Here is a 25,393-nt window from a genome sequence, read left to right on the forward strand (position 1 = left end):
CAGGGGTTGTAATAGCTAGAAAACCCCACTGTCTCAGCCCAAGAGCTTCTTAAGCTGATAAGCAACTTTAGCAAAGTCTCAGGCAAAAATTGCCAGCATTTCTATAAACCAATAACAGGCAAGCAGACAAGCAAATCATCAATAAGCTCCCATTCACAATTGCTCATAAGAGTGAACAGACAACCTACAGAACAGGAGAGAATTTCTGCAATCGATTCATCTGACAAAGGTCTAATATCCAGAGTCTAGAAAGAACTTAAACAAATTTACAAGAAAGAAAACAACAACCCCATTAAGAAGTGGGCAAAGTACATCAACACACACTTCTCAAAACAAGACATACATATGGCCAACAAACACATGAAAACGAGCTCAACATCACTGGTCATTAGAGAAATGCAAATCAAAACCACAATGAGATACCATCTCATGCCAGTCAGAATGGATATTATTAAAAAGTCAAAAAACGACAGATGCTCACGAGGTCGAGGAGAAAAAGGAATGCACTGTTGGTGGGTGCGTAAATTAGTTCAATCATTGTGGAAGACAGTTTGGCGATACCTCAAAGACCTAGAGGCAGAAATACCATTTGATTTAGCAATCTCATTATTAGGTATATATCCAAAGAAATATAAATGGTTCTATTATAAAGATACATGCACATGTATGTTCACTGCAGCACTATTCACAATAGCAAAGACATGGAATCAACCTAAATGCCCATCAATGATAGACTGGATAAAGAAAATGTGGTACATATACACCATGGAAAACTCTGCAGCCATAAAAAGGAGCAAGATCATGTCCTCATGTCCTTTGCAGGGACATGGATGGGGTTGGAAACCATTATCCTCTGCAAACTAATGCAGGAACAGAAAATCAAACACCACATGCTCTCAATTCTAAGTGGGAGCTCAGTGATGAGAAAATATGGACACATTGAGGGGAAAAACACATACTGGAGCCTGTTGTTGGGGGTAGGGGAGGGACAGCATCAGGAAGAATAGCTAATGGATGCTGGGCTTAATACCTAGGTGATGGGATGATCTGTGCAGCAAACCACCACGGCACATGTTTACCTATATAACAAACCTGCACATGTATCCCTGAACTTAAAATAAAAGTTGAAGAAAAAAAAAATAACAGCCCAATCAGACTAAGATATAGCTCACTTCTCATTCAATCACTTGTATTTACATGTGGCTAGCCATGCTACAATTTTTAAAGAGTGAGTGACTTTGCAGGATCTCTTAGCCCCAAAACAGGGCTTTGTATAATATTAATGTATTCAATAAAAGTTGTACAAGTAAATATTTCCTCTGGCTCTGAACATCAGGTCACTTCCCCTTCAGTCATTTGTTGTAATTATTTGTTTTCCAAAAGAGGCCAGAAGGGGTGAGAAGAATGAAAGGTTATTTGAACAGAAAGTAACCTATGGAGTTATTTTCCTAGAAGGACGTGGTAGCGGCAGTGGGGTAAGGTAGTGCCAGAAAATGCGATATATATATATTTAGAAGAATCATGCTAACCCCCATGTAGTCCACAGTGGAAGGTTTCATCTTTTCTGATTTACAAACATGGAAGAGTCCCCAAGTATATTTATAGGTTAATGCCAACTCTTCACCTTAACAAATATAAAAAGCTAGCTCACTGGTAGTGAATTACTTTGTGTAATTTGTTTGCTTTATGCTTCTCTCTGTGATTCAGCTGAGGCATAATCCACAGAATTCAGTAAATACAACCAGTGATAAATGCCATTAGGGTCACTAATAGGTTGTCTGCTCCTCCCAAGTTTTCCAAAGCAAAGAGTAATAAGCTGCCTAGCTACAGTTTCTGCTAGGGGAGTGTTTTTCATCTTGATTCTGCCTTTCCAATACAGCTTCCTCACAGCAGGAACTAAAACCTTACTTAAGAAAATGACACACACACAAAAAAAGAATGTCTTAAGGCATACACTTTCTTGGTGAAGTAAGTACTGTATTTTCTACCTTGGATAGTTTCTGTTTTTATCTTGCTGCAGCTATCCATTACATAGATATATGAGTCACTGTCTTAAAAGACAGAGACGAGAGCATGGGTGGTTCTCTACGGTATTTAATATTGATCTCTGCATTATAGGAATCCAAAAGAATGCAGCCAGATGACAATGGCTTTTGTATAGGGCACCCAGAAATCATAAAATCATGAGATGACTATTATTAAAATAAAAAAGAATATCAGGAAAAACATTTAAAAGAAATACAAAAGACAAAGGGTGAGTATCCTTGTTCAAACAGAGTTGATCCCAATGGCTTATTAAATGAAAATAAAATCATATAGGAAAAATAAAATAGAAAAAAGACATGACACAAAAAGGAAGGAATTTAAATACCGTATTAATCTCTAATCACACACAAATGCACACACACACACATATATACATATTTTCCAATGTCAAAGACTTCCATATTGCTAAATCTAATGGTCAATTATCCTATCACTTTACCCATCAGAAGTACGTAACACAAATGATCACTGTATTCCTTGATTTTCTTTCATCATTTAAGGACCATGACCATAGTTTCCTGGTTTTCCCCCAACTCATGGGTTACTCCTGCTTTGTCCCTCAGAATTTTTAACACTGGAGTATTCCACAGCTCAGTATCTGTACTTATTTTCTCTTCTATCTGCAGTCATTAGGTTATCTCACTGTCTCATGGCCTTATATGGCTCTCTATATACTGATGACTCTGTATCCAACAACCTACTCAACGTGAGATGGATAAATAACTCAAACTCAAATCACTGAATCTCTGCCCTTTCCCCCACTGAAACCACTACTCTTACAACCTCCTCAATCTCATCTAAGGAAAAATCATTCTTTTCTAATTGTTAGTTCAAAATCCTTGACTTTTCTTGGAGTCATCCTTGACTTTTCTTTCTTGTACCTAGTAACTGATTTGTCTTGTCAGCCAGTTTTATAGGCAAAAATACAATCTCAGTCTAGCTCGCTCTTTGCATCCTCCATGGTACAATCCTGAAAAAACAGCTGATGGCATTTCTCTGCTCAAAACCTTCCAATGACTTCCCATCTCATTCACAGTAAATCATCAATATTATGTACAAAGGCGCTTTAAGATCTACCCTGTTATCTTTCTGATCACTCTCCTTCCTCGTAAGTTCCCCTCATTATCTCCACTTGTAGATCATTTGCACAATTATCCATAATTATTTTCTCCTCCCAATCTATACCCCTTTATAATGTGACTTTCCAGACTGTTTCCCCACCTCGAGAATTCATATTAGCCTCGAAACCTGCTTTCACTTAAAAAAATGCAGTGGAAGTGACAGCACGGCAGTTAGCAATGGAGGCCTCAAGTGGAGCTGCAGCCGTCCCTTTGCTCTCTTGGAACCCTCCCCTGTTGCCATGAGAGTAATTCTGAGCATGCCTGATGGATGGAGGATGAGACTGGAGTCAGGTACAGCTTACAGACATCCCACCTCTAAACACCTGAGTCCTTTCCACATGCTGACATCATCAACAAAACTGCCTACCCAACTGTGATATCATGATATAAGAGGAAATATACATTTGGTCTTCTCTTCTGGTTTCTGATAAAACAGTTGCCAAGACTCCTGGCATCTCCACAGTAATGGGTGTCTTTTGGTATCCTAGGAGATGACTGGTGACTGGGGGCCTCTAGGAGAGTTTCAAGTTGGAGGCTGATTCCCAAGAAAGACAAAGGCATGATCAGAGTGTGGAATGTTCACACCCACCACTCCCAGTGGAGCTACAGATTATGCTAATCACCGATGGCCAATGAAGTAATCAATCATGCCCATGTAACAGAACCCCCATGTAAAAACCCTAAACAACGTGGTTCAGAGAGCTTTCAGGTTGGGGAACATATCCACATGCCGGGAGGGTAGTGTATCCCAAATCCAAGGGGGACAGAAGCTCCTGCACTAGGACTTCTCCAGATCCCACCCTGTGTACCACATCATCTGGCTGTTCACGTTCATCCTTTATAACATCCTTTTCTAAATAAATTGTAAACATAAGCATTTCCCTGAGTTCTGTGAGCCATTACAGCAAATTACCAAACACGAGGAGGGAGTTCTGAGGAGTCACGAGTTGCAACTGGCATTTAAAGTGCGGGGCCATCTAGTGGGACTAAGTCCTTTACCTGTGTGTGTCGGAGGGTGGTGGTCTGCGCTTATTCTGAATAATGTCAGACTGAATTAAACTGTTGTATACCCAGTTGATGACCACTGGCAAATTGATGTATAAAACCCAGACATTTAGTGGCAGAAGTGTTGTGAGTACAGAAATAGTTTTCCTTTACCAACCCACGTAACTGGCACATGAATGAGCCCACAAGATCCGCCTAGCTGAACCTTAGACTTGTGAGTAAATCAATCAATCATTGTTTAAAGCCACTAATTTTGGGGGTGGCTTGTGATACAGCAAAAGCTAACTGGTATCATTCTCATGTCTCAGGGCTTCTGCACAAGCATCCTCACTTCCTGGAAGGTTCTTCCTTTGGCTGAGCAAATGGTTTGCTTCTCTACCTCCTGCAGGTCTTAACTCAGAAGTCACTTGCTCAGTGAGGCTCTCCCTCACTTTAATTGCTAACAACCTACTGCAAAGCATGCTACCCCTTCTCCTGCATTATTATTCTCCTTCTCACTAGTAACATACTTTATATTTGAATTATTTATCTTGCTGATTTCCTCTATGGAAGGTCAATGAAGTCAAGTATTTTGTTCTCTGCTGCATCACAGGTGACTACAATAATGCCTATTATACAGAATGATTCCATAATTAAAATATGCTAAAATAATAATGGAATATGATTTCCTACATAATATATCAATAAAATTTAAGTTAATAAAGCTGGCAAAAGCAGAGAGAAATGTAAATTGTCTTATACTGTTGATGAAGGTTAACTTAAGCACAAATATTCTGGAAAGCAAGTTGTCAACTTAGACTTAAATACATTTTTTAAAATTTATAACTTCTGGCCCATATCTTAACATCTGTGAAACTACTCTAAGTGTCAGAAACTCATACACTTATAATAATACTTAATGTTTCTATAATACTTAACAAAGGTTTATTTACCAAAGTTTTACTTATAAAAAACTTGTAAGCTGGTTGGGCACAATGGCTTATGCCTGTAATCCCAGCACTTTGGGAGGCCAAGGTGGGTGGATGACCTAAGGTCAGGAGTTTGAGACCAGCCTGGCGAAACACCGTCTCTACTAAAAATACAAAAATTAGCCGGGCATGGTGGCGCACATCTGTAGTCCCAGCTACTTGGGAGGCTGAGGCAGGAGAATCATTTGAACCCAGGAGGCAGAGGTTGTAGTGAGCCAAAATTGCGCCACTGCACTCCAGTCTGGGCAACAAAGTGAGACTCTGTCTCAAACAAAACAAAACAAAACAAAAAAGACAACATATGAGCTACGTACCTTTCTGATATATGGAGAATGGTTGAGAGATAAAAATGTAACAAAATTTATATATAATGACCTGGTAGCACGTTCATAATATAATGTTAAAAACAGGCATGATGTAAAGCAACTTATAGATAAAAATCTATATTTCATTACATGTGCACACATACATACAGAGCAATAAACATACAAAAATGTACATTTGAAAAAAATTATATATGTAAAAATATTAACAGAAGTTATCTATAGGAGTGGGATTTTAGGTTATTTTAATTTTTTTCTTTATGTCTTCCTCTATTCCCCAAATTCATTATAATAATCCTATGTCCATAAGTGGGGGAAAAGTTAGAGGTGATAGCAGAGAATTTGTCTTTTAAAATATACAAAGTTTAAAAGAAAGGTAAATACTAAATGACACAAATTTGAGGTGTTTATCTTTATATATTTTGTAATTATGACTGCATCAAAAATTACTTGAATATGGTTTTATTTAAAATTGAACAAATAGGCTCAATTAAAATAAATAAGTTCAGTTCAGATTTTTGCCACACAATTTGGCTAAAATCTCACTTTGATAATCCTTGCCTCCTGTATCCTAACTTGATTGCATCCTATTAAAAGCATTAGAGGGCATCAGTGTAATGCATGATCACTAACTCTCTTCCTCCCACATCAGAATTAAGCTTTGGTGAGCAACTGCCACATGGAGGAAAGTTGCTGGGAAAGCCCTATTACTGCTAATAGGAATCATAAGACCACACTATTATGCAAAAATGTTCTTTTTACTGACTGATAAAATGCCAAGATGATACAAACTGTAGCTGTTTTTCTTGTTCCTAACACATGGAACAGCTCTCCAGTTACTAATAACCAACTAATGTACAGTCGAGCAGGAAAAAAACTGAATATACACTAGAGGCCGCTAGTGATAAATAAGTGCATTTTACATGAAGTGGGGAAAAAAAATGATGCTAGCTCTACAAAGAAAACTGCATCCTAAGCTTCTAAGCTTCAGCTGCCCTTTTAACTACTGTGCTGGAAGTCAGAAAGCAATTTTTTTCTTATTTCTCACTTTAAATATTTTTTAATAAAAACTAAATCTGGGAAGTTTTCATCTTGGGAAATTTTGTAAAAATTTACTAGTATTGTATATTTAAATTAAAGCCTTACCTTTAAGTAATGAAACCTTTTTATATATCACGAATTAGAAAAATAATGTTATTCTCTCACTTAGTTGTCACAAAGACCCAAACCAACTGAAGAAAGCTCTATGTTGTAAAATATAAGCTTGTCTTGGTAATATTTCATGAAGGGGGGGGAATATTTTTAAATGCAAAAGATATCTAAAAAAAAAGTACAACCCTCTCCCTGGAAAGTTATGAATCGTAAGAGTAAAATTTTAAAGTTTACTTGGAAACAAATGTAACATGAATTCAGAAAACAAGAATCTTTTGATTAAAAACAATTTTATAAAACTAAAGAAGAATTATACTTCCTATATACTTTTTTTAAAATTTGAAAAGAATGTTACTAAATTTCTCAGAATACATGAGAGGCATTTTTGTGACTTATTTGCATGACAGATGACCATTTAATTCCCTTTCACTGTCATTAGATAGTGAGGAATAAAAACAGTTCCCAACCAGGGGCATTTTATACCCCAGTAAGTTAGGGAGGTGTGTGGGGAGGGAGAAGTAAGGAGGAGATTAATAAACAACATTAGACTACCCTAGGATATGAAGACATCACAGGCAGCAGAGAAAAGACGCTGCAGATCTATACTCATAAGGATTCTTTTGTTCCTATTTGTAGTTGGCTGGTCCCACTTAGGTGTGCAGAAACTAGTATGGTCTCAGTATTGACAGGAGGCAAATCCCACTCCAGAAATAAACACAACCACTAGAAACAAGGACATGGGCAGACAGTCCCTCAGAACCACCTCAACTCAGTTGAACACGATATTACACTAGAAAAGAGACACAGTTAGGAATTCACCTGTAGTCCACCCAGTGGCCGGCTCACAGGTGGCTAAGTGCAAGTCCTCACTTGTTCTTAGAGTGTAAGCAGAGCTGTGGATCTGGCTTCCAGCTTCCCTTGATTCCTGTTTCCCAAGCCTCGCAATTCCTGCATACTCCCCCAGCCTTCTCACTTTCTCTATTAATTATACCACTTTTGATTCTTGTTTACATTGGCCAGAGTTCTTGTTCTTTACAACTAAAAACCCACACAAATACAAAAAAGTTAAATAAGTCCTAATACTGTTACCAGAAGAGATTTTGGTATTGGTCTCTGATTCTCCTCTTGAATAAAAATAATCTTAAGAATTACTTTTTGGGTCAGAAACATTCACACTGCAATCTATGACAGTATGCTATATGAAGTCTTGACGAGTATTTCTAATCATTCTTTAATAACTCTTAAGCACATAATTAAGAACTAATTGCTGGGGATGAGACAGTAAAAATGCTAGAGAAATGTATGCGTTCACTGAGGTTACAGGCTGGTGGGAATATGTAAAGAGGTGACTCAAATATGATGTGGTAAATGTTTGATAATGGACGTGTTGGATAAGAGAACTTCAAGGACAAATTATGTAAGAGAGACACAGAATAATAATGTAACAAATCTGGTAAGGTAAGAAATCTAGCCACGAAACACCCTTAAATTATTTAGGATTTGTCATCTACTTGCTTAATTGAATATGTGGGGAAGTTATTTTCAGGGTGAACTGTCTAAAAGGAGTAATGATGGTTAGTTAAAAATATTTACTTATCATCTATTAGTTATCAAACCTGATCCTAGCTGCTAGGATTATTTCCAAAAATGAATAAAACAAGAACAGGGAATTTTTCCCAATTAAATAGAAGCTCCCATGGATAATTTCAACATCATGTGGCATTACGGTGAAGGACTGCTTAGAAAATTCATTCCTAACTTGGGTCTCTGGAAACGAAGATTTCTGGGGAGACACAACACATGGGTGAGTTTTGAAAGATAATGATGCATAACACATGGAAGAAAGCAGGAGGCTTTTAGAACTGAATTACATAGTGTTCTGTAAAAAAGAAAAAAACCAAAACTTCCATTTGTACCTAAAACCTGCTCCTTGATATTTCCAAGGGCACTCCAATGGTTTGAAAATAATAGGCTTTTTTCAACATTTAGATGGCACAAAGATTTTAAAAAATCTTTTAAACACTGTTAATGCATACACATCTTCTCCCCTCATGGCTCCTGTAGCCCTGGGTAACACGCCCAGGTGTCGGCACCCCTACATGATGCCCAGCAGCAATGGATGGAACCTGATATCCAAGGTCATAAGAAAGTGCTCCCTGGTCTAAGCCCCGTAGAGAGGGACAACACCATCTTCCCTGTAGTCTAAGCAGAAGCACTGTTAGTCTCATTCAACCAAACTGCTCCTTGTAATTAGAAATCATAGGATTTAGAGAAGTCAGCATTTTTAATACTTATGATTTTTTATTTTAGTTCCTTTCAGTCTAATCATTCATAGACTAAATGCCTTCTTATTCATCATTTAAGTTCCCTTCCTCTGACTTTCTCTAGCTCTACTTCAAAAAGCTAGTAACAGCCAGAGTTAACTATACTGTAGTTAAGTATATTGCATATAATGTACACACACACAAAATGACTTTTTTCTTAGTGTAGTATAATATCGTCTGTTGTATTTTAAATGTCCTCTCTGAGATTCCTCAGCATATTCTTGACTTTGCTGGCTACAGAAGCAAAACTGAAGGCTTTAAGGAACACACCTCAAACAACTCTCAGATTTGTAACCCCACACTGCAAGTGACAGTTCAGTGCTCATCTTTGTGTCATTGCCATTTGGATATTTTCCCGTAAAATTTATTCACTAGTCCTTGCTTAACTTGAATTCCAGCTGTCACTTCTGTTCCCTAACAACTGGAGGACGATGGATAGCTCAGTTGCAATCCTATCATGAACTAAAATGTCCTGCCCTCTATAATGATGTGTCAACAAATAATATAAGCCATCCTGTCTAGTGTTGGAGTTATTCTGTTTGCTCTTGACCCAATAATACAAATCCCAACTTTTAATAACAAGAAAACCATGCAGGAAGAACCCAAGTGTGTGTTTCCAAGAAGACGTGTATGTGTGATCACGTAAGTGTGTATGAAAAACCAGACAGGGACCGTTCCACAACTTTTTAAGACACAATTTTGTATGTGTAGTATTATGTGATTACTTTCAACCATCACTTCTTAACTCATTGATCTAAAAATCTATTAAAAATAAGTTTAAAACGTGACAAGAAAACATGAGCTCTTATAGTAACAATCACTAAAACAATTCAACATTTCTTTCTTAAAAAAGTAAAATTTAAAAAGCCACATGCTACTCAAAACTTTTGACAAATGATCTCGCATTCTCTAAAAAAATTACTGGGAGATAATTTATTTCTGAAGACTCTATCCACAGTGCAGGAAGGGAAAAGGGTTCTGTCAGGAACATACTTTATGAAATAGAATAGCCATAAAAAACAATGCCTCTGATTAAATTTAGTTGTAAACTGACTTCCTGCAGCTGCTTAAAATGGTCTCACTCTGAAAATTTATTTTGAGTTCACGCACGATCTGAGAAACACAGCACCTTTGCATACACATTCCTCCTTCCTCCAATATTCCAAAATGATTCATAGCTGCACATGGATAACTTTGAGACCTCTGATTTATAGCATTTGATAACGAACAGACTAAAATATATTACTAAACTAATCTAATCAATAATTTAAGATAAATATGCCTTCACAGTTTGTTGTGTAAGGTTCTTTAATACCAAGACTTCTGTTGTAAATTCTCTTTAAAATGCACTAATCATTTTTACCTTTCATCATTTTGATTCAAAGACCTAATAATGTTGACATGCTTACAGAGCTTGGTAATTTGATGGCATAAATACTTTTTAATGGAAATTTGCTGACGCAAATGACTAATCATTGCTAAGGCTAGGCTTATAAGAATCGACTGAACCAAAGATCTTTGGTTCATATTTGTTTCCTTTCTGCAAATGTTAAAGCATACAGAAATTACATGTTTTGACTATTCCATAAGAGGCTTGAAAAGTAGTAAAAAAAAAAAAAAAAATCACAATCAGTGAGAAAACTAGTCATAGAGAGACTGAAATCAACTGTCACATATATTGAAGGTTATCAAGACCACAACTTATGCTCAGATACTTGACACCAACTTATTTCACACTGATTTCATGTTTATTGTCTTATTCCTTTAAAAATAGTATTGAACAAGCTTTTATATACTTTTTACTAAGATATAGCAAATACAGACCTTAGACACAAGTCTTTATTACTATTTTATATAATGTCTATCTAGGATTGAATTGAAAACATTGAGAATTTTGCTTGGTTCCAACTAAAAGAACATATATTCCAAAGAAGCGCATAAAAATTGACAACAAATTCCAACAAAAAGACAAGTTTTAGAAATTAGGTTCATCAACTGTGTAAAATAAAGAAAGAAAGAAAATTGTAGTGTATCCATATACTAGAACACTACTCAACAGTAAAAAGGAACAAACTATATAAAATAATAAATACACAAAATACATGGATGAATTAAAATACATAAAATAACACAAATGAATCTCAAAAGCATTTGATAAGTGAAAAATGACAGAAAAGATAACAAATTGTGTGTTTTCATTTGTATGACATTCTAGAAGTCTACAAGAGACACAGTGTAGGAGGCGGCGAATGACTGCAAAGCAAGAGGTAGGAACTTTTTGGGATGATGGACGTGTTTTAATCTTGACTGTGGTGGTGGGTACGCAAGTATATAATGCTTCAAAAATAATTGAACTGTATGTTTAAAGTGGATGTATGAAATTATAGCTGAACAAAGCGGATTTAAAACAAAAGAAATCAGATGCCAAATACTACATTCCTATATGCCAACCACTATCTGAAAAATGCACATAACCTTTCTGAAAAGTAAAACAATGACTACATTCAGAATAGTTAAGTATGACAAAAATATTTACAGCTATGGCCGAAAACTACATCAGGTACACACTGAACTATTCAATAATTTATCACTATAGCTTTTAAGAGCCATGTTCCATCCTCTTGATTTATCCAGATCTTCTGTAATTAGCCACAGTAATGTTACCTCATCAAGATTTCTCTAAATACTCCAAAAGAAAGTTATCTCTTCCTGAAATGTCACAGATGAAGAAACTACAGCCCGAGAAGTTAAATTACTTGCTAAAAGTAATGAAGTGGCAGAATCCGATTGTGAACCTTAATCGAACTCTCTGACTACATAATGTCCATTCTGGAGGCTGCTGCTCCCTGCAATGAAATAAAATGAAAGTGTCCAAAGTTACTCACAGATAGCCAGACTTAGACTGTCATTGATTCCTTCAAGAGTAATCAGATACTTGCTACCAGATGCCTGGGTTAATTGTATTGATAAAGGCTTTAGAAGCTAATTCTTAAGAGCTATCCTCCCACATTATTCAGTTATTTTAATTATATTTTGAACTTCATTTAGCTGGGCCACAAATAGTCGTAGAGTTAGAGTTACAACAGTCATCCTCTTCATACTTGATTAATCGAAAAAGTAGACTGATCCGATGAGTAAGTTGCATGATTATACAAAGCTCAAAGACTGAAATTGTAACTGTGAGAAAATTAATGAAGTGAGAGGAAAAAGAGATCAGGAACATATTTTGCTTTTCTGTTTAAATATGTCCTCATCATCCTGCCATTGTTAATGAGTGTTTAATTATGTGGTCATTTCCATGAATGCAAGGGATTTTTGTTAGGTGCTCATATTTAAACAGAAAGGAAACTCCTAAACATCTGAGCTAACCTAGAACAATGTTTATATAAAGATACTCTCCTGTAGAACTTTCCATTCAGAATTCTATAATTCATTAATTACTCTGAGAAAACTAACCTAAAAACCACCTTCCCCACATTTCAGATATCCTACACACAATACTAAAGATATAGCAACTTCTTAGACTGTTATGCTGATGAGTCTGAGAATCTCTAAGTACCACAAAATCACAAATAAATAAAAAACCCTCACATTTAGCACTGATATTCATGGTACATATTGTTCTCAAAATGCCAATGAATTCAAAGGCAAGGACCTTAGCTCCAGGATAAAAGATTCATTTAGATAGGAATTAGAATGCAATGTAACATAAGATACTCTGAAAATAAGTGAGATATATACTATACATGACTTCAGACAAAAATGCACAATCTTTTTAGACATAAACCTTTTCTGGCTTATAATACTAATAAGATATATAATTATTGAAAGTTTCTTTAACAACAAGATACTTCCAATAGCTGGTATTATATCTTAGAAATCCTTGACTTAACAAAAGCTTAGTCTTACATCTCTGCTAACATATCAAGGAAAAATCACTAATTCAAATAAATTCTCAAATGCTCATTAGTGTACCAGATATGAAGCATATAAAGATGATTAATTATGATTGTTGCCTTCCAGGAGTTTACCACCTAGTGAAGACGATAAGATACATCTAAGCATAGCTAAGTCACAAGATAAAATGAGAAAGTAAATAATTACGAAGTATTATGCAAAGTTAAAGGGTAATAGATCACTAGAAATTTACAACCTAGTAAAGAATATAAGTCTTCACAGCTTTAAATCAAGGGAAAATGTGAATGTAACATTGTGATTTAAGAGTATTATTACAGTGTAGGAAATGCCAAGTCACTTCAGGCTGGAAGGGAAGAGGAGCCCTCCTGGAGTACATGGTGTGTTATTGGAACACTGATGCATGGATAGGATTGCTACAAAACGTGCTAGCACACGCTGCTAAAACCATCTAAGAATGAGGACAGCACAGGATCTACCATTAGGATTATTTGGAGTGGCCACACAATTGTAATGGGTGGTGCTAATGTATATGAGATCAGCCATGAGAAAGGGCCAGAGCAAAGGCAGAGAGGAGAAAGGGAACGGCAAATTTAGGACAGTGAGCAGTTCTGCTTGACCAGAATATAAGGGAAGAAATTGGACATGCCGAAAAAGATAACCCTGCATCTCAAGGTGGTTAATTTAGATTTCATCCAGGAGCCAAAGGAGAATCTCCCCGCCTCTCCCCAGTCACTACAAATGCACACACATATGCGTACCTCCCGTGCTCTGTGGTCCCAATCTTTCACAGCCCATTACGATCCTCAGAATATTTTCTAATTCTTCCATTCTGGTCTAACTCTCCTTGCTCCATGTCTTCCTTTGTTACAGAATCTATCACATTGTACTCGAATTTTCTGTATATGTCATATAATCCATCATACTGAATGGCACCAGGGAGCTTATGTTTACTGAGCTTGCATCCACTTAACAAGTAACTACAGAAAAATTAATCATATGTCCTACTGTCCCACAGGTCAGAATCAATAGATATTAATAGATACACTGCAATTCACGATAAGAAAAAATATTTAGGGCTTCTTTATCAAAACAAAACCTGATAAATGAAGAGAGGCTGCTTTCATAGTTGAAACAGAGACAGACATTTGTGAAGGATGGAATGGCCTTGAGGACATTATGCCACATAAAATGAGCCAGTCACAGAAAGACAAATGCTGCCAGATTATCTCATCTGAGGTATCTAAAACAGTCAAAATCATAGAATCAAACTGTAGAATGGGGTTGCCAGGGGTGGAGGAAAGTGAGAAATGAGGAGTTACTAATCAATGGGCATAAAGTTTCAGTCAAGCAAGATGAGTAAGTTCTGGAGATCTAATGGCTAACACTGTATCTGTCGTCAACAATATGTATTATACACAAACACTTGCTAAGAGGTAGATCTCATGTTAAGTTTTGTTACCACAGTTTTAAAACAATTTTAATAAAGATTGTGTGCAAGCATTTCACACATCTAGTATAGAACTGGACCTAAGCTCATGGCTGTTTTTTTAATTAATAAAAGTGATAAATAAGAATTATTTTACAAGGTGTTTATAAATCAAGTCATGAACTAGCAATGGTCAATAAATACGTGAAAAGATGCCCAACATCCTTAGTTATCAGAGAAATGTAAATTAAAATCACAATTTCCATTCACAAACACTAAATGGCTAAAATCAACAAGATAAAAAAGAACAAATATTTGTGAGGATATGGAACAATACAGACATTATTCATGGAAACATAAAGTGGTACAACCACTTTGGAAAAGTGAAATGTCAATTTCTAGAAACTTAAATATATATTTACCCTGTCACCCAGAAACTTCATTCTTTGTACCCACTTCCCCAAATTAAAACATGTTCACGGAAACCCTTGTATAAGAAGTGGCATTTACACATAATAGCCAAAAACTGGAAACAACCAAATGTACATTTGGTGAATAAACAAATGTAATTGTGGTATATTCATACAATAAAATCCCACTGAGCAATAAAAAACAACTACCAATACATGAATGAATTGCAAAAACACGTGAGCAAAAGAAAAAAGACACAAAAGAACACATACTATATGATTTCTTTTGCTCGAAATTCAGTAATAGATTTTTTTTAAGTCTATAGTAATGGAAATCAGAAAGCAGTTGACTAAAGGTAAAAATACTGTCTGGATTTCAATCATGAGGGAATTTTCTGGGGCTAGGGAAATGTTCTCTATCTTGTTTTGGATGGTGGATAAGAGGCTATAAATAAATGTCTGACAAAACCCATGTAATTAAACATCTATGATATGCATTTCATTATACATTAACTATGCCTAAAAATTATATAATTTATATATGTGATTCATATAATACACATGATTTTTATGTGTGTGTGTGTATATATAACCTACAGAAAGGTAATTTTTTACAAAGAACATAGGATCTAACTTAAAGAAGTTTCTATTGGCCAAAGACGAGACAATCTGAACACTGAAAACAGTGATATCTGCACATCTGTACTAAAATGAAACCTATCTAATATGTATAAGCCAACAGTTTTGGGGCACTAATTCAGTATTCTGAAAGCAGGGAACAGAAGAGCATTAATCATCTCTCTTTCATAAACTATGTTTCCATTGAGTAATCTTGGACTTTCTGGGCTGCAGGATAAATGGGCATATGTTTCCACTTGCTGATTACAGTCAAATTCAATACCCTTTTCTGAGTTTTCTTTTTACTACACACATCTCCCCACGAGTCCCACCCGCCTCACCTGCCACACTTCAACCTTCCCTTTCCCTCTGGGTCCATGAAAGAGTAAAGGAGCCAGCAGGCCCAGGCAGGGGCCTGGGGCACACCTGGGTCCTCTGCAGGCTCTCCTAGGGCCCTGGCTCCAGGAAGGACAGATGTGGACCTGAATGTCCAGGGGCATCCAGAAGCAGAGTGACACGGGGCCTGGGGCCTCATGCCCTGCCCCTCCTCAGCCTGAGCAGAGGGGAGAAGGTCCCACCACTGATTTTTCCCTGAGCTTTACTCCTCTGTAAACTTTGTTCCTCTGCTGCTGTCTATATGTCTTCCTTCCTTCTGTTCCAAATGTATAAATATTTTGTCTTCAACTGAAGATGGATTCTTTAAAAATTCATGTTTTATCACATAATTATGAGGCATTACATTGTACATATGGATGTTAAGTAAATAAATAAGAATAAGACAAGTAGTGGTCCACAAAGTACATACTGACTTTTTAAAACTCATGCATATTTTTTCCTTTTTTATTTTAATGCCTTTCTAATAGAAATACAATCAAGAGGAATTATGTTTAGTTACCTGAATCCAATTAGTTTGACTGGTTAGGGTTTGTATTTAGAGGTTGATTCAAGGACTTAATTCCCACATGAGACAGTTAGTTTCACTCATCTTCCTATTAGAGATTCTATCCTCACCCAGGCCAGCAATGTCCCTGGGCATCAGAGTAGGAATCATTGCAAACACACAATTACAACTCGAAAATCAATGAAAAGTACAATGTTTTATTGAACATCTGCATATATGAACAAACAGTTGTTGAATTATATAAATCTTCTTGGAAGATTTCTAGAAGATTACTTATCAATGTGTTGAGAAATATCACACGTGGTTATATTGAAATTTGGGCAAAAAATAATGGTATTCGCCCCCTAAATTTGGTCATCTGTTTTGCTTTCAAATATGAATAAAAGCATTTTGTTTGAAACCATCTGCTTTGTAGCAACATGGATGCTGCTGGAAGCCATTACCGTTAGTGAATTAATGCAGTAACAGAAATCCAAATACTGCATGTTCTCACTTATAAGTGGGAGCTACACATTGAGTACTCATGGACATAATGATGGCAACAACAGACACTGGTAACTACGAGAATGGGGAGGCAGGGGGTTAGGGGTTGAAAAAGTAACTACTGGATATTATGCTTACTACCTGGGTAACGGGATCATTCACATCCCAAACCTCAGCATCACACGATATACACGTGTAACGAAACTTCACGTGTAACGTGAATCTAAAATAAGAGTTGAAATCATTTTTAAAGTGCTCTGTTATCTTTCTTATTAGTGTCCAACCCAATTCAGTAAAAATAATCAATATGAGAATCTATATTTCTTCACAAGCATTATCGATAGATCTTATGATCAAAGATCACTTGGGAGGCACGGTGCTGAGATCCTTTCATTTGTGATTATAATTATGTTCACAAGCTACACCTGCCAGTAGAGAATACCTGGCACCAGACTGTTTGCCAGCAAGCAGGCTACAGGTCCAATACATAAGCTTGGCCTCATGGGCATTACGCTCTTATCTGAAGCAACCGGCCTAGACACTTTTTTTTTACAACACATACTTGAGTACTTTTTCACACATTGTCCATGTCAGGTCTTGGAGGATACTGTCAGAGGAATTTGTAAAGTTACAAAATAAAGGAGCAAAAAACGTTAAGAGTTTAAACTGTCTTTTAGGCTGTCACTCTTGCTATATTTTTTGATAATGCATCTAGTCCCCAGACATTAGCATTAGCATGTCCAGTCTCGAAGGAAACATGCCTTCCTCCTATAAGAACCGGCTGCTTTCAAAAAGCAGCTCCAGTGTCAGAAATTTTGATCCCATAAAGAAAAACATATCATTTCAAAACACATACATTTAATTTGTACCTAGAGTATGTTACATCATAATGTTTTTATTTTTTGCAGCAAGGAGGTAATTTCTTAAACTACAGACATTTCAACATACTTAACAGCACATATGACAGAGACGAAACTATGTTTCATAGTTAGTCTACTTATATCTTCACTATAAATTCTTGTGTTTGCCAAGGTGTTTGAACTACAAACATGTTCACAATGAGCTAGGTTTAAAATCTGCTTCCATCAAACATATTATCTTATTGAAAAATACCTCACCACACAAAGTAAGAAAAATCAGACAGCAAGGAGAGTAAATCTTAAGGAAACTATTCATCTCCTAAAATATAAGTGTATGCATAACTGAGAAATAATTAAGTTAAATTATACTGGGCTTTACTCAACAGTAATATAAAATCTCATATTTTCCATGAGGGAATATACACCTACTTTATATAAAATCAGTTTGTATTCATTTACACTGTTTGAATAACAAATTGCCATCTGAAGTTTTATTTTAGCTGACTTTCACAGTTCTCACAAGTATCAAGATTTGACAATGCTACTTAATGTGGCTTTGAAGTAGCAGAATAAAGGTTTTGAAAATAAGAATAGATGCACCTCATTCTACTAAAAGATACCATTCAAAGCAAGAAATAATACAACATGGTTAAGCAGCTCAGGTTACTCTTCCCTCACTGGGGAGATTTTCCATAAAAGAGTCTGAAGGAAAAGTAACAATATCCACTTCCAAGAAGAAAATAAAACAACAGAGAGCAGAAATCAGTGGTACTATGCACACCGGCTAAAAGAAAGCATACCTTTCTCTCTCTCCTTCGGTGATATCATATAAGCGGTTGGCACCTCCATCAGCACAGGCTCTTAAAAGAGCTTCAAATAGAAAGAACAAAATCATTTCAATACAGGAGGCACAGAGCAATATCTTTCAAATGATGATCACTAAAAAGCAGGCACTCAGACGCACACAGTCACGCTAACCTCCGTGAATCATTTCACATTCATCTGTTGACGCTACTGGTACTAAAAAGGATTCTATATTGCATGTGACAAATGACAAGTTTATTTCCTTTCTGCATCTTTTATTTATTTCTTTCTTTTTCTCTGAGACGGAGTCTGGCTCTGTTGCCCAGGCTGGAGTGCAGTGGTGTGATCTCAGTTCACTGCAACCTCCACTTCCTGGGTTCCAGTGATTCTCCAGCCTCAGCCTCCCGCGTAGCTGGGATTATAGGCATGCGCCACCACGTCTAGCATATTTTTGTATTTTGAGTAGAGACAGGGTTTCACCATGTTGGCCAGGCTGGTCTCAAACTCCTGACCTCAGGTGATCCACCCACCTTGGCCTCCCAAAGTGCTGGGATTACAGGCGTGAGCCACCATGCCCAGCCTTTCCATCTTTTTTGATTAAATAAAGGAGAAGACTGTAGACGGTGCTAGCATGTCTTCAATGTTTCTTCCATGACAGGCAACAGAAAATGGTTTGTTGTTTTTGTTGTTTGAGACAGGGTCTTGCGCTGTCACCCAGGCTGGAGTGCAATGGCTCGATCACAGCTCACTGCAGCCTCAACCTCCTGGGCTCAGGTGATCCTCCCACATCAGTCTCCCAGGTAGCTGGGGCTACAGACACACACCACCGTATCCTGCTAATTTTTATATTTTTTGTAGAGACAGGGTTTGCTCAGGCTGGTTTCAAATTCCACCTTGAACTCCCAAAGTGCTGGGATTACAGGCGTGAGCCACTGCACCTGGCAGGATATGATTTTCATTGTGTTCTCTCCTTTTAATAATTTTTACATATACTTTTGATTTACAACATGTAGTATGGGTTTCAATTTTTATTTTGATTAAAACATTTCCTCTTAAAAATAAAAGATAAGCATGTTTATTTTAAAATATAAGTAAATAATAATCTAGATAATAGGAGCACAATGTAAAAATTGTGAAGGTGGTACAAAATTAACTGAAACTTGGAAATGCTAAGGTAATCAAATACCTGCTGTCTCTCCACCTTGGGCCTTGGCCTCCTCCTTTCCCATGATTTCTCCCTGCTACTGCTCTCAGATTTGACACTGCTAATCAACTACTCCCTGAAGTTTTTGCAGTCCATGGAAGGCGATTTTTTGTTGCTGGTGCTACCTTTCTGATTTCTATTTTTCATAGAAATATGTAGTATCTTAGCATCAGCTCAGAATGAACATTGTTAGGCATCAAACTAGCAGGTTCTTTGCAAGAGTCCTAAGATAATGTGACAGGGTCTCCACTTTAAGCAACTTCTAACCAGTACAAATAAGCCAGAAGCTGATTAATTAACGTCCACTCTCAGAATTGACCAACATAGTGAGAAACTACTTTTCTTTGAAATTAAAATTAATGGCACAGGTAAGTGGAATTGAGGGAAAGAAAACAAGCAGCCACTTTCCCTTATGTATTCCTCAGGTATTTGAAATATAAAATAGTTCAGATGAGTACAGCCTCTAGAAAAAGATCAGTGATACGTGATTTGTTTTAGAAACTGTAAAATAATAGATGCTAGAAAATGACCACTTAAACAAATAAAAATCCACAATTTCCACTGTGGGAATTTCCTCTGAATTTAATCCACCCACGAGCGCAACATGTCTTATGAAAATATTTGAAATAGGATGGAATGGTCCCAAATCTCAGCAGGGGACCTAACCACCTCCTGACATTTCACACCTGTATACCCCACCCAGCTTTAAGGCACATTTAATGAGCGTCTCTTGGTGGTAAAGACACTCCTCTTCTGTTTGGCTGCAAATGTAATGATTTCAGCTTCACTCTGGAATAACAGATTAGCTGAGTATAATACTGTAAATTGGTAGTAAATTTGATGGTATTAGTACATTGGCTTCTGATTGCCATTGGTACACTGATACTTTCAGAAAGCCGCTGTCAGTCCAATATTTTTGTGTATCTAACCTGTTTTCTCTTTCTGGCAAGTTTTAAGACTTTCCCTTTATCTTTGGTTTTTCAAATTTCACCATGATGTAGCTTATTTGAAATTAACTGTGCTTCCAAGGTTGGGCATGGAGGCCTCAGGAATGTAATCCCAGCACTTTGAGAGACTAAGGCGGGAGAAATGCTTGAGCTGAGATATTCAAGACCAGCCTGGGCAACATGGCAAAACCCTGTCTCTACAATAAATTTTTAAAAATTAGCTGAGCATGGTGGCACTCACCTGTCATCAGAGCTACTTAGGAGGCTGCGGTGGAGGATTGCTGTGCCTGGGGAGGTCCAGGCTGCAATAAGCCAAGCTGGCACCACTGCACTCCAGCCTGGGCGACAGAGTCAGACCCTGTCTGAAAAACAACAAAATGTGCTTCCTAAATCTGAGGACCCATGACTTTCTTCAGTTCTGCATAATTCTTAGCCACTTTTAATTCCATTATTTCATGTCTTCCATTCTCTCTATGCATCAATTTTCTGACACTCCATTTAAACATATTTTTAGACAGTTTCATTCTGCCCTTCACATTTCTTAAACTGTGTCACTTCTCTCACCTTTTCTGTATATGCATGTAATTTCTTCAAACCTCTCTTTCAATTATGTCTAGTCACCTGTTTAAAACATAAAAGTTTATAGTCTTACTGATTCTTTTTAAAGAAGTTCTATTTGGTTCTTTTTTCAATTCAAGGTCTTTTCTGATAATCTGTTGCTAATGTTTTCTATACCTTCTTTTATCCTTTTTTTTGTTTGTTTTAAAAATATCCTTTCCCTATGAATGGGATATTTAAAGAACATGACTATATTGTCAGAAATAAAAGTTCCAATGTGTTTTCCACTTATCCATGATATGTAAGGCTATTTTATATGTTCTATGTTACATGAGAAATAAAGCAGAGGACAAGTGGAAAAAAACATTCCTTTTCCCTGTAGCTTACTCACCTGTAAATAAGCATATGACTTATGGAATAAGGTTATTAAGTAATTATTTAATAATTATATATAGTGCCCATTATGATACAAGAACACATAAGCATTCAATAAATATGAGTCCTCTTTCTCCATTTTTCTCAGAATGAAAAAAAATCTGAAAAGACTGTGTTCCTGGAAAAGAAAAGCCATATCTACTTAGAAAGTAAAAAACAAAAAATAAGAGTTTTCAGAAAGACATCTAAAAGGGACGTCACAAATTACCAACACACATTTCCTTGTAAGGAGTGGCACCCAAATTCAAATTATGTCACAAATATAACTTGCAGAAGATCACAGAAGACATTGCACACTTCCTAAGTATTAAAACTATCAAAAGCTAAAATACAGAGATCATCTCACGTACAAAATATAGCACAAAACAAGTGATTAGGGAGAAAGAAACAACTCATTAATAGAAACAGATGGTAAACTCTCAGTAATTATCTTTTGAGTATATAAAACAATTCTCTGCAAATAAAACTAACAAGTGTATGGAACATTTTTATGTAATAATCGATTCACTAAAGTAATATGAAAATCTCAGAAATAGTAGTTTTTAATGATCAAGGATTATCAAACAGAATGACTTGCCAATTTTTCACATTATATCATTTTGCAAAGATCAGTTGAATTCAACATGTATTCCTATTATGTGCTAGGCTTTATATAAAATAAAAAGATGAACAACAAACAGATCTAGTTCTCTAGGCGCATATTATAGTGAAAAACATGAAAACAGAAGCAAATACATGCAATGCACTGTAGACTGCGGTGAGGGCTATGAGAAAGTCACCAAAATGCAATAGGAAGACAAGGAAAGAAGAAATGAATTTCAGTGGATAAATGTGTAAAACTGCTAATAATAAATCCAGTTCAGCTAAGATCACTGTTACTTTTACAATAGAAAAAATGCTAATGCTGTTATTTCTAACATCCATCTTTAAACTGATATTTCTTGAGCAGATTATAAAAAAGACAAACACCTATATCACAGGAAGTAAATTTGTCCACATCTATTCCTGCTTTAAATGGCAAAGGGAGCTAAAATAAGCACAATGATACGTATAGACTATTTTCTCAGTGCATGTAGGTTGAGAGTAGGGAGGAAAAACAAGTTCCAGTCTGTCCCTAAAACCTTTTTGTTTTCAGTAAAGCATGACCAAAAAAATGTATTCTACCTCTCCTACATTTTATTAACCAAAAGGTTTTCACCAGTTTCAAATATTTTCTATAAACATAAATAAAACTGCATTTGAAAAATAAAATGTTTCCAACATATTGTAAACAACATTGGCATAAGTTCATGCACAGTGACGTCTGAAAAATGCATAAACTAATATCACTGTTAGAGAAAGTGACCAACTAAAGGAACCAGAAGTAGGGGACATTCTTTAATTTTTGATAAATTGTAATGAATCTGCCTAAAAAAACTGTTCACTTCATCATCATTTAAGTTGTCCCAAGCTTTAATGAACAGAAGTTACTGCATGAGTTATCTTTTAATGTAAAAATTCCATTGGCTTATGCAGCAAAATTTCTGCAGATTTGTCACATACTATAACTTCAATGGCTGGGCAATTACTTACCATGCAACAGGCTGATAAACAGATGAAGACTAAAATATATTAAAAACCTCTACAGCAACTTTATATTTTAGTAGAACCCGTAAGTAGGTGAAAGCAATCTTTAACTTTTTTTTTACTTGGCATAAGTTAACATTACTGACAAATAATGAAGAGCTTCAGGCACAAGTAGAGGTTAGTTCCCTACTTCAAATAGCTCCCTATTTCTTTGGAATAAAGTTGAGTTGAAATAACTTCACTTTCTGCAAAGTAGATTATCAATTAGTTCCTTATTAAGGTGGGAGAATAAAACAAAGTAGATTCTGCAGTTTCGGTTAAAGAACACAAGAGACAGAGGATTTCAGTGCTAGTCTAGATCAGCCACTTAGTCCTATGATGTTGAGTTAATCCTAAGCATTCTGATTTTAATGCAAAATCAAGATCATTTGGTATATCCTACCAAAATCACACACACACAAATTCAAGGACTAGAGAGACACAACATAAATAAAACTAGAAGGAAGGTGCATGAGAAAACATCATCTCACACGTTGTTGATGAGGCTACAACGTTGAGGGACAGTTTGGCAGATTTATAAAAACTTTAAAGGTGTGTACCTTTTTACCCAGAAATTCTACGTAGCCTGCATAAATACTTGCCAAGAATTACAAGGAAATATGTACAAGGATATTTGCTGTGACAGTCTGTGTAATCATGAAAAACTAACAGTAAACTTATATGGCCCACAGGTGAATGTTGGTAAAATAGACCATGGTCCTATTTTACTACCATCAGAAATGTTAGATCTTATATGTATTAGCATATTATCTGTTAGGAGATATAGTGGTATTTTTAAACTTTGAATAACCTTGGTCAAATCTTCCTTGCAATAGCAATTCATGGAAGGTATAGGAACATACTCAATCCAAGAAAACTAAGCATCAGGTAAAGGTCTTTATGTCAAGATTATAGATCAAGTAATCAGCAATCAGCACTGATAAGATGCACCCGCACTGGAAAATGGGCCCTAGTCTGGCACCCTGAAGGAAACCAAGGGATAAAAACTAAAGAGACCCCAAAATCAACGGCTTTCCCGGCAAAGCATATCCCAAATGTGGAGTGACTGGTACATTTGAAAGCAATTACTGTGAAATGACAGACCTCACTAATTTTGTTATCAAGCTTTATTACCTGCCTCATGGCCTTAAACTTGGCATTGAGTAAAGCCTATCATGCCTTATTAGTTTGTTAATCCAAACACAAGAACACTTCTATATTCCATACGCCAAACTCATTAACAGGGATTATTTATGAGGAATGGGGATGGCATTACGAAAAAGACTTTTTAAAAAATTACTTACAATAATCACTGTGCTGTTAAAACTATTTCTCAGTAATATGAATTATATTGTAATTACAATTTTAAAACCAACAGTAAAATTAAAAGGAAAAATAAGAGTTACAGACTTAAGATATAGCAAGAATGATTCCAGATCCAATCTCAGGAGAAGGAATTAGATATTTTGCCAGATTGGTCAGGATTGAGTCACAGGTGTCTACAGTTAAATTAGAGGACAGAGAAGGTCCAGAATCTTATTTAGAAGATGTTTCACTGAGTCCCAGGAGAGCTAAATAATTCCAATTACTTAAATCCTGTTTATTCCTAACCAAGTTCTTGCCCCTAGTACTCCAAAGATTCAATTAAGTCTTATGTTCCTGAAATCAATCTAATCTGTCAATATTCATAGTTTGAGCTAGGGATTCTGTCCCAAATCTGAGAAACAAAAGTAAACCACTTAATCTCCAACTTCTGCTAAGCCACCTCTAGCACCCATAAGAGTTAGCCTAGCTGCGGAAAAGAAAATACATCCCGTCTGAATGCACCTCAGAAACAGTCCACTAGCAACTGCACATCAATAAGAGATAATTATTTGCTAAATACGTGAGTACGTACACAACTACACAGGTATCAGTTGGAAGTTTATTATCAGGCACTAAGGAGGATAAGTGAGTTTTTGTTTTTGTTTTAATTTGTATTGCATTAAGAACACAAGATCAGATTTAATCTCTTAAGTATATAAAAAACGGCACCGTTAACTATAGATACGATATTGTACAAAAGATCTCTAGAATTGGCTCATCTGGCATTAACTAAAACTTTACACTCATTGAAGAGCAACTCCCCATTTGCCCTTCCCCCAAGCTCCTGGTAACCAGCATTCTACCCTCTGATTGCATATGTTTGACTATTTTTGATACTTCATATTAAGTAGAATCACACTGTATTTGTCTTTCTGTGACTGGTTCACTTCACTTAGCATAATGTTATCTGGGTTCATCTA

General features: G+C 36.2%; 1 protein-coding gene across 1 annotated transcript in view; it reads right to left on the bottom strand.

Moving 5' to 3' along the window:
* Positions 1-25,393, bottom strand: part of TPK1 (thiamin pyrophosphokinase 1) — a 382,381-nt gene that overhangs the window by 213,218 nt on the left and 143,770 nt on the right. Inside the window, exon 4 of the mRNA XM_073009463.1 lies at positions 18,356-18,425. Coding sequence (XP_072865564.1) covers positions 18,356-18,425 — 70 coding nt within the window. The remainder of the gene's footprint in view (positions 1-18,355; positions 18,426-25,393) is intronic.

This window comes from Chlorocebus sabaeus, chromosome 21 (genome assembly GCF_047675955.1).
Source record: "Chlorocebus sabaeus isolate Y175 chromosome 21, mChlSab1.0.hap1, whole genome shotgun sequence".
Classification (NCBI taxonomy): domain Eukaryota; kingdom Metazoa; phylum Chordata; class Mammalia; order Primates; family Cercopithecidae; genus Chlorocebus; species Chlorocebus sabaeus.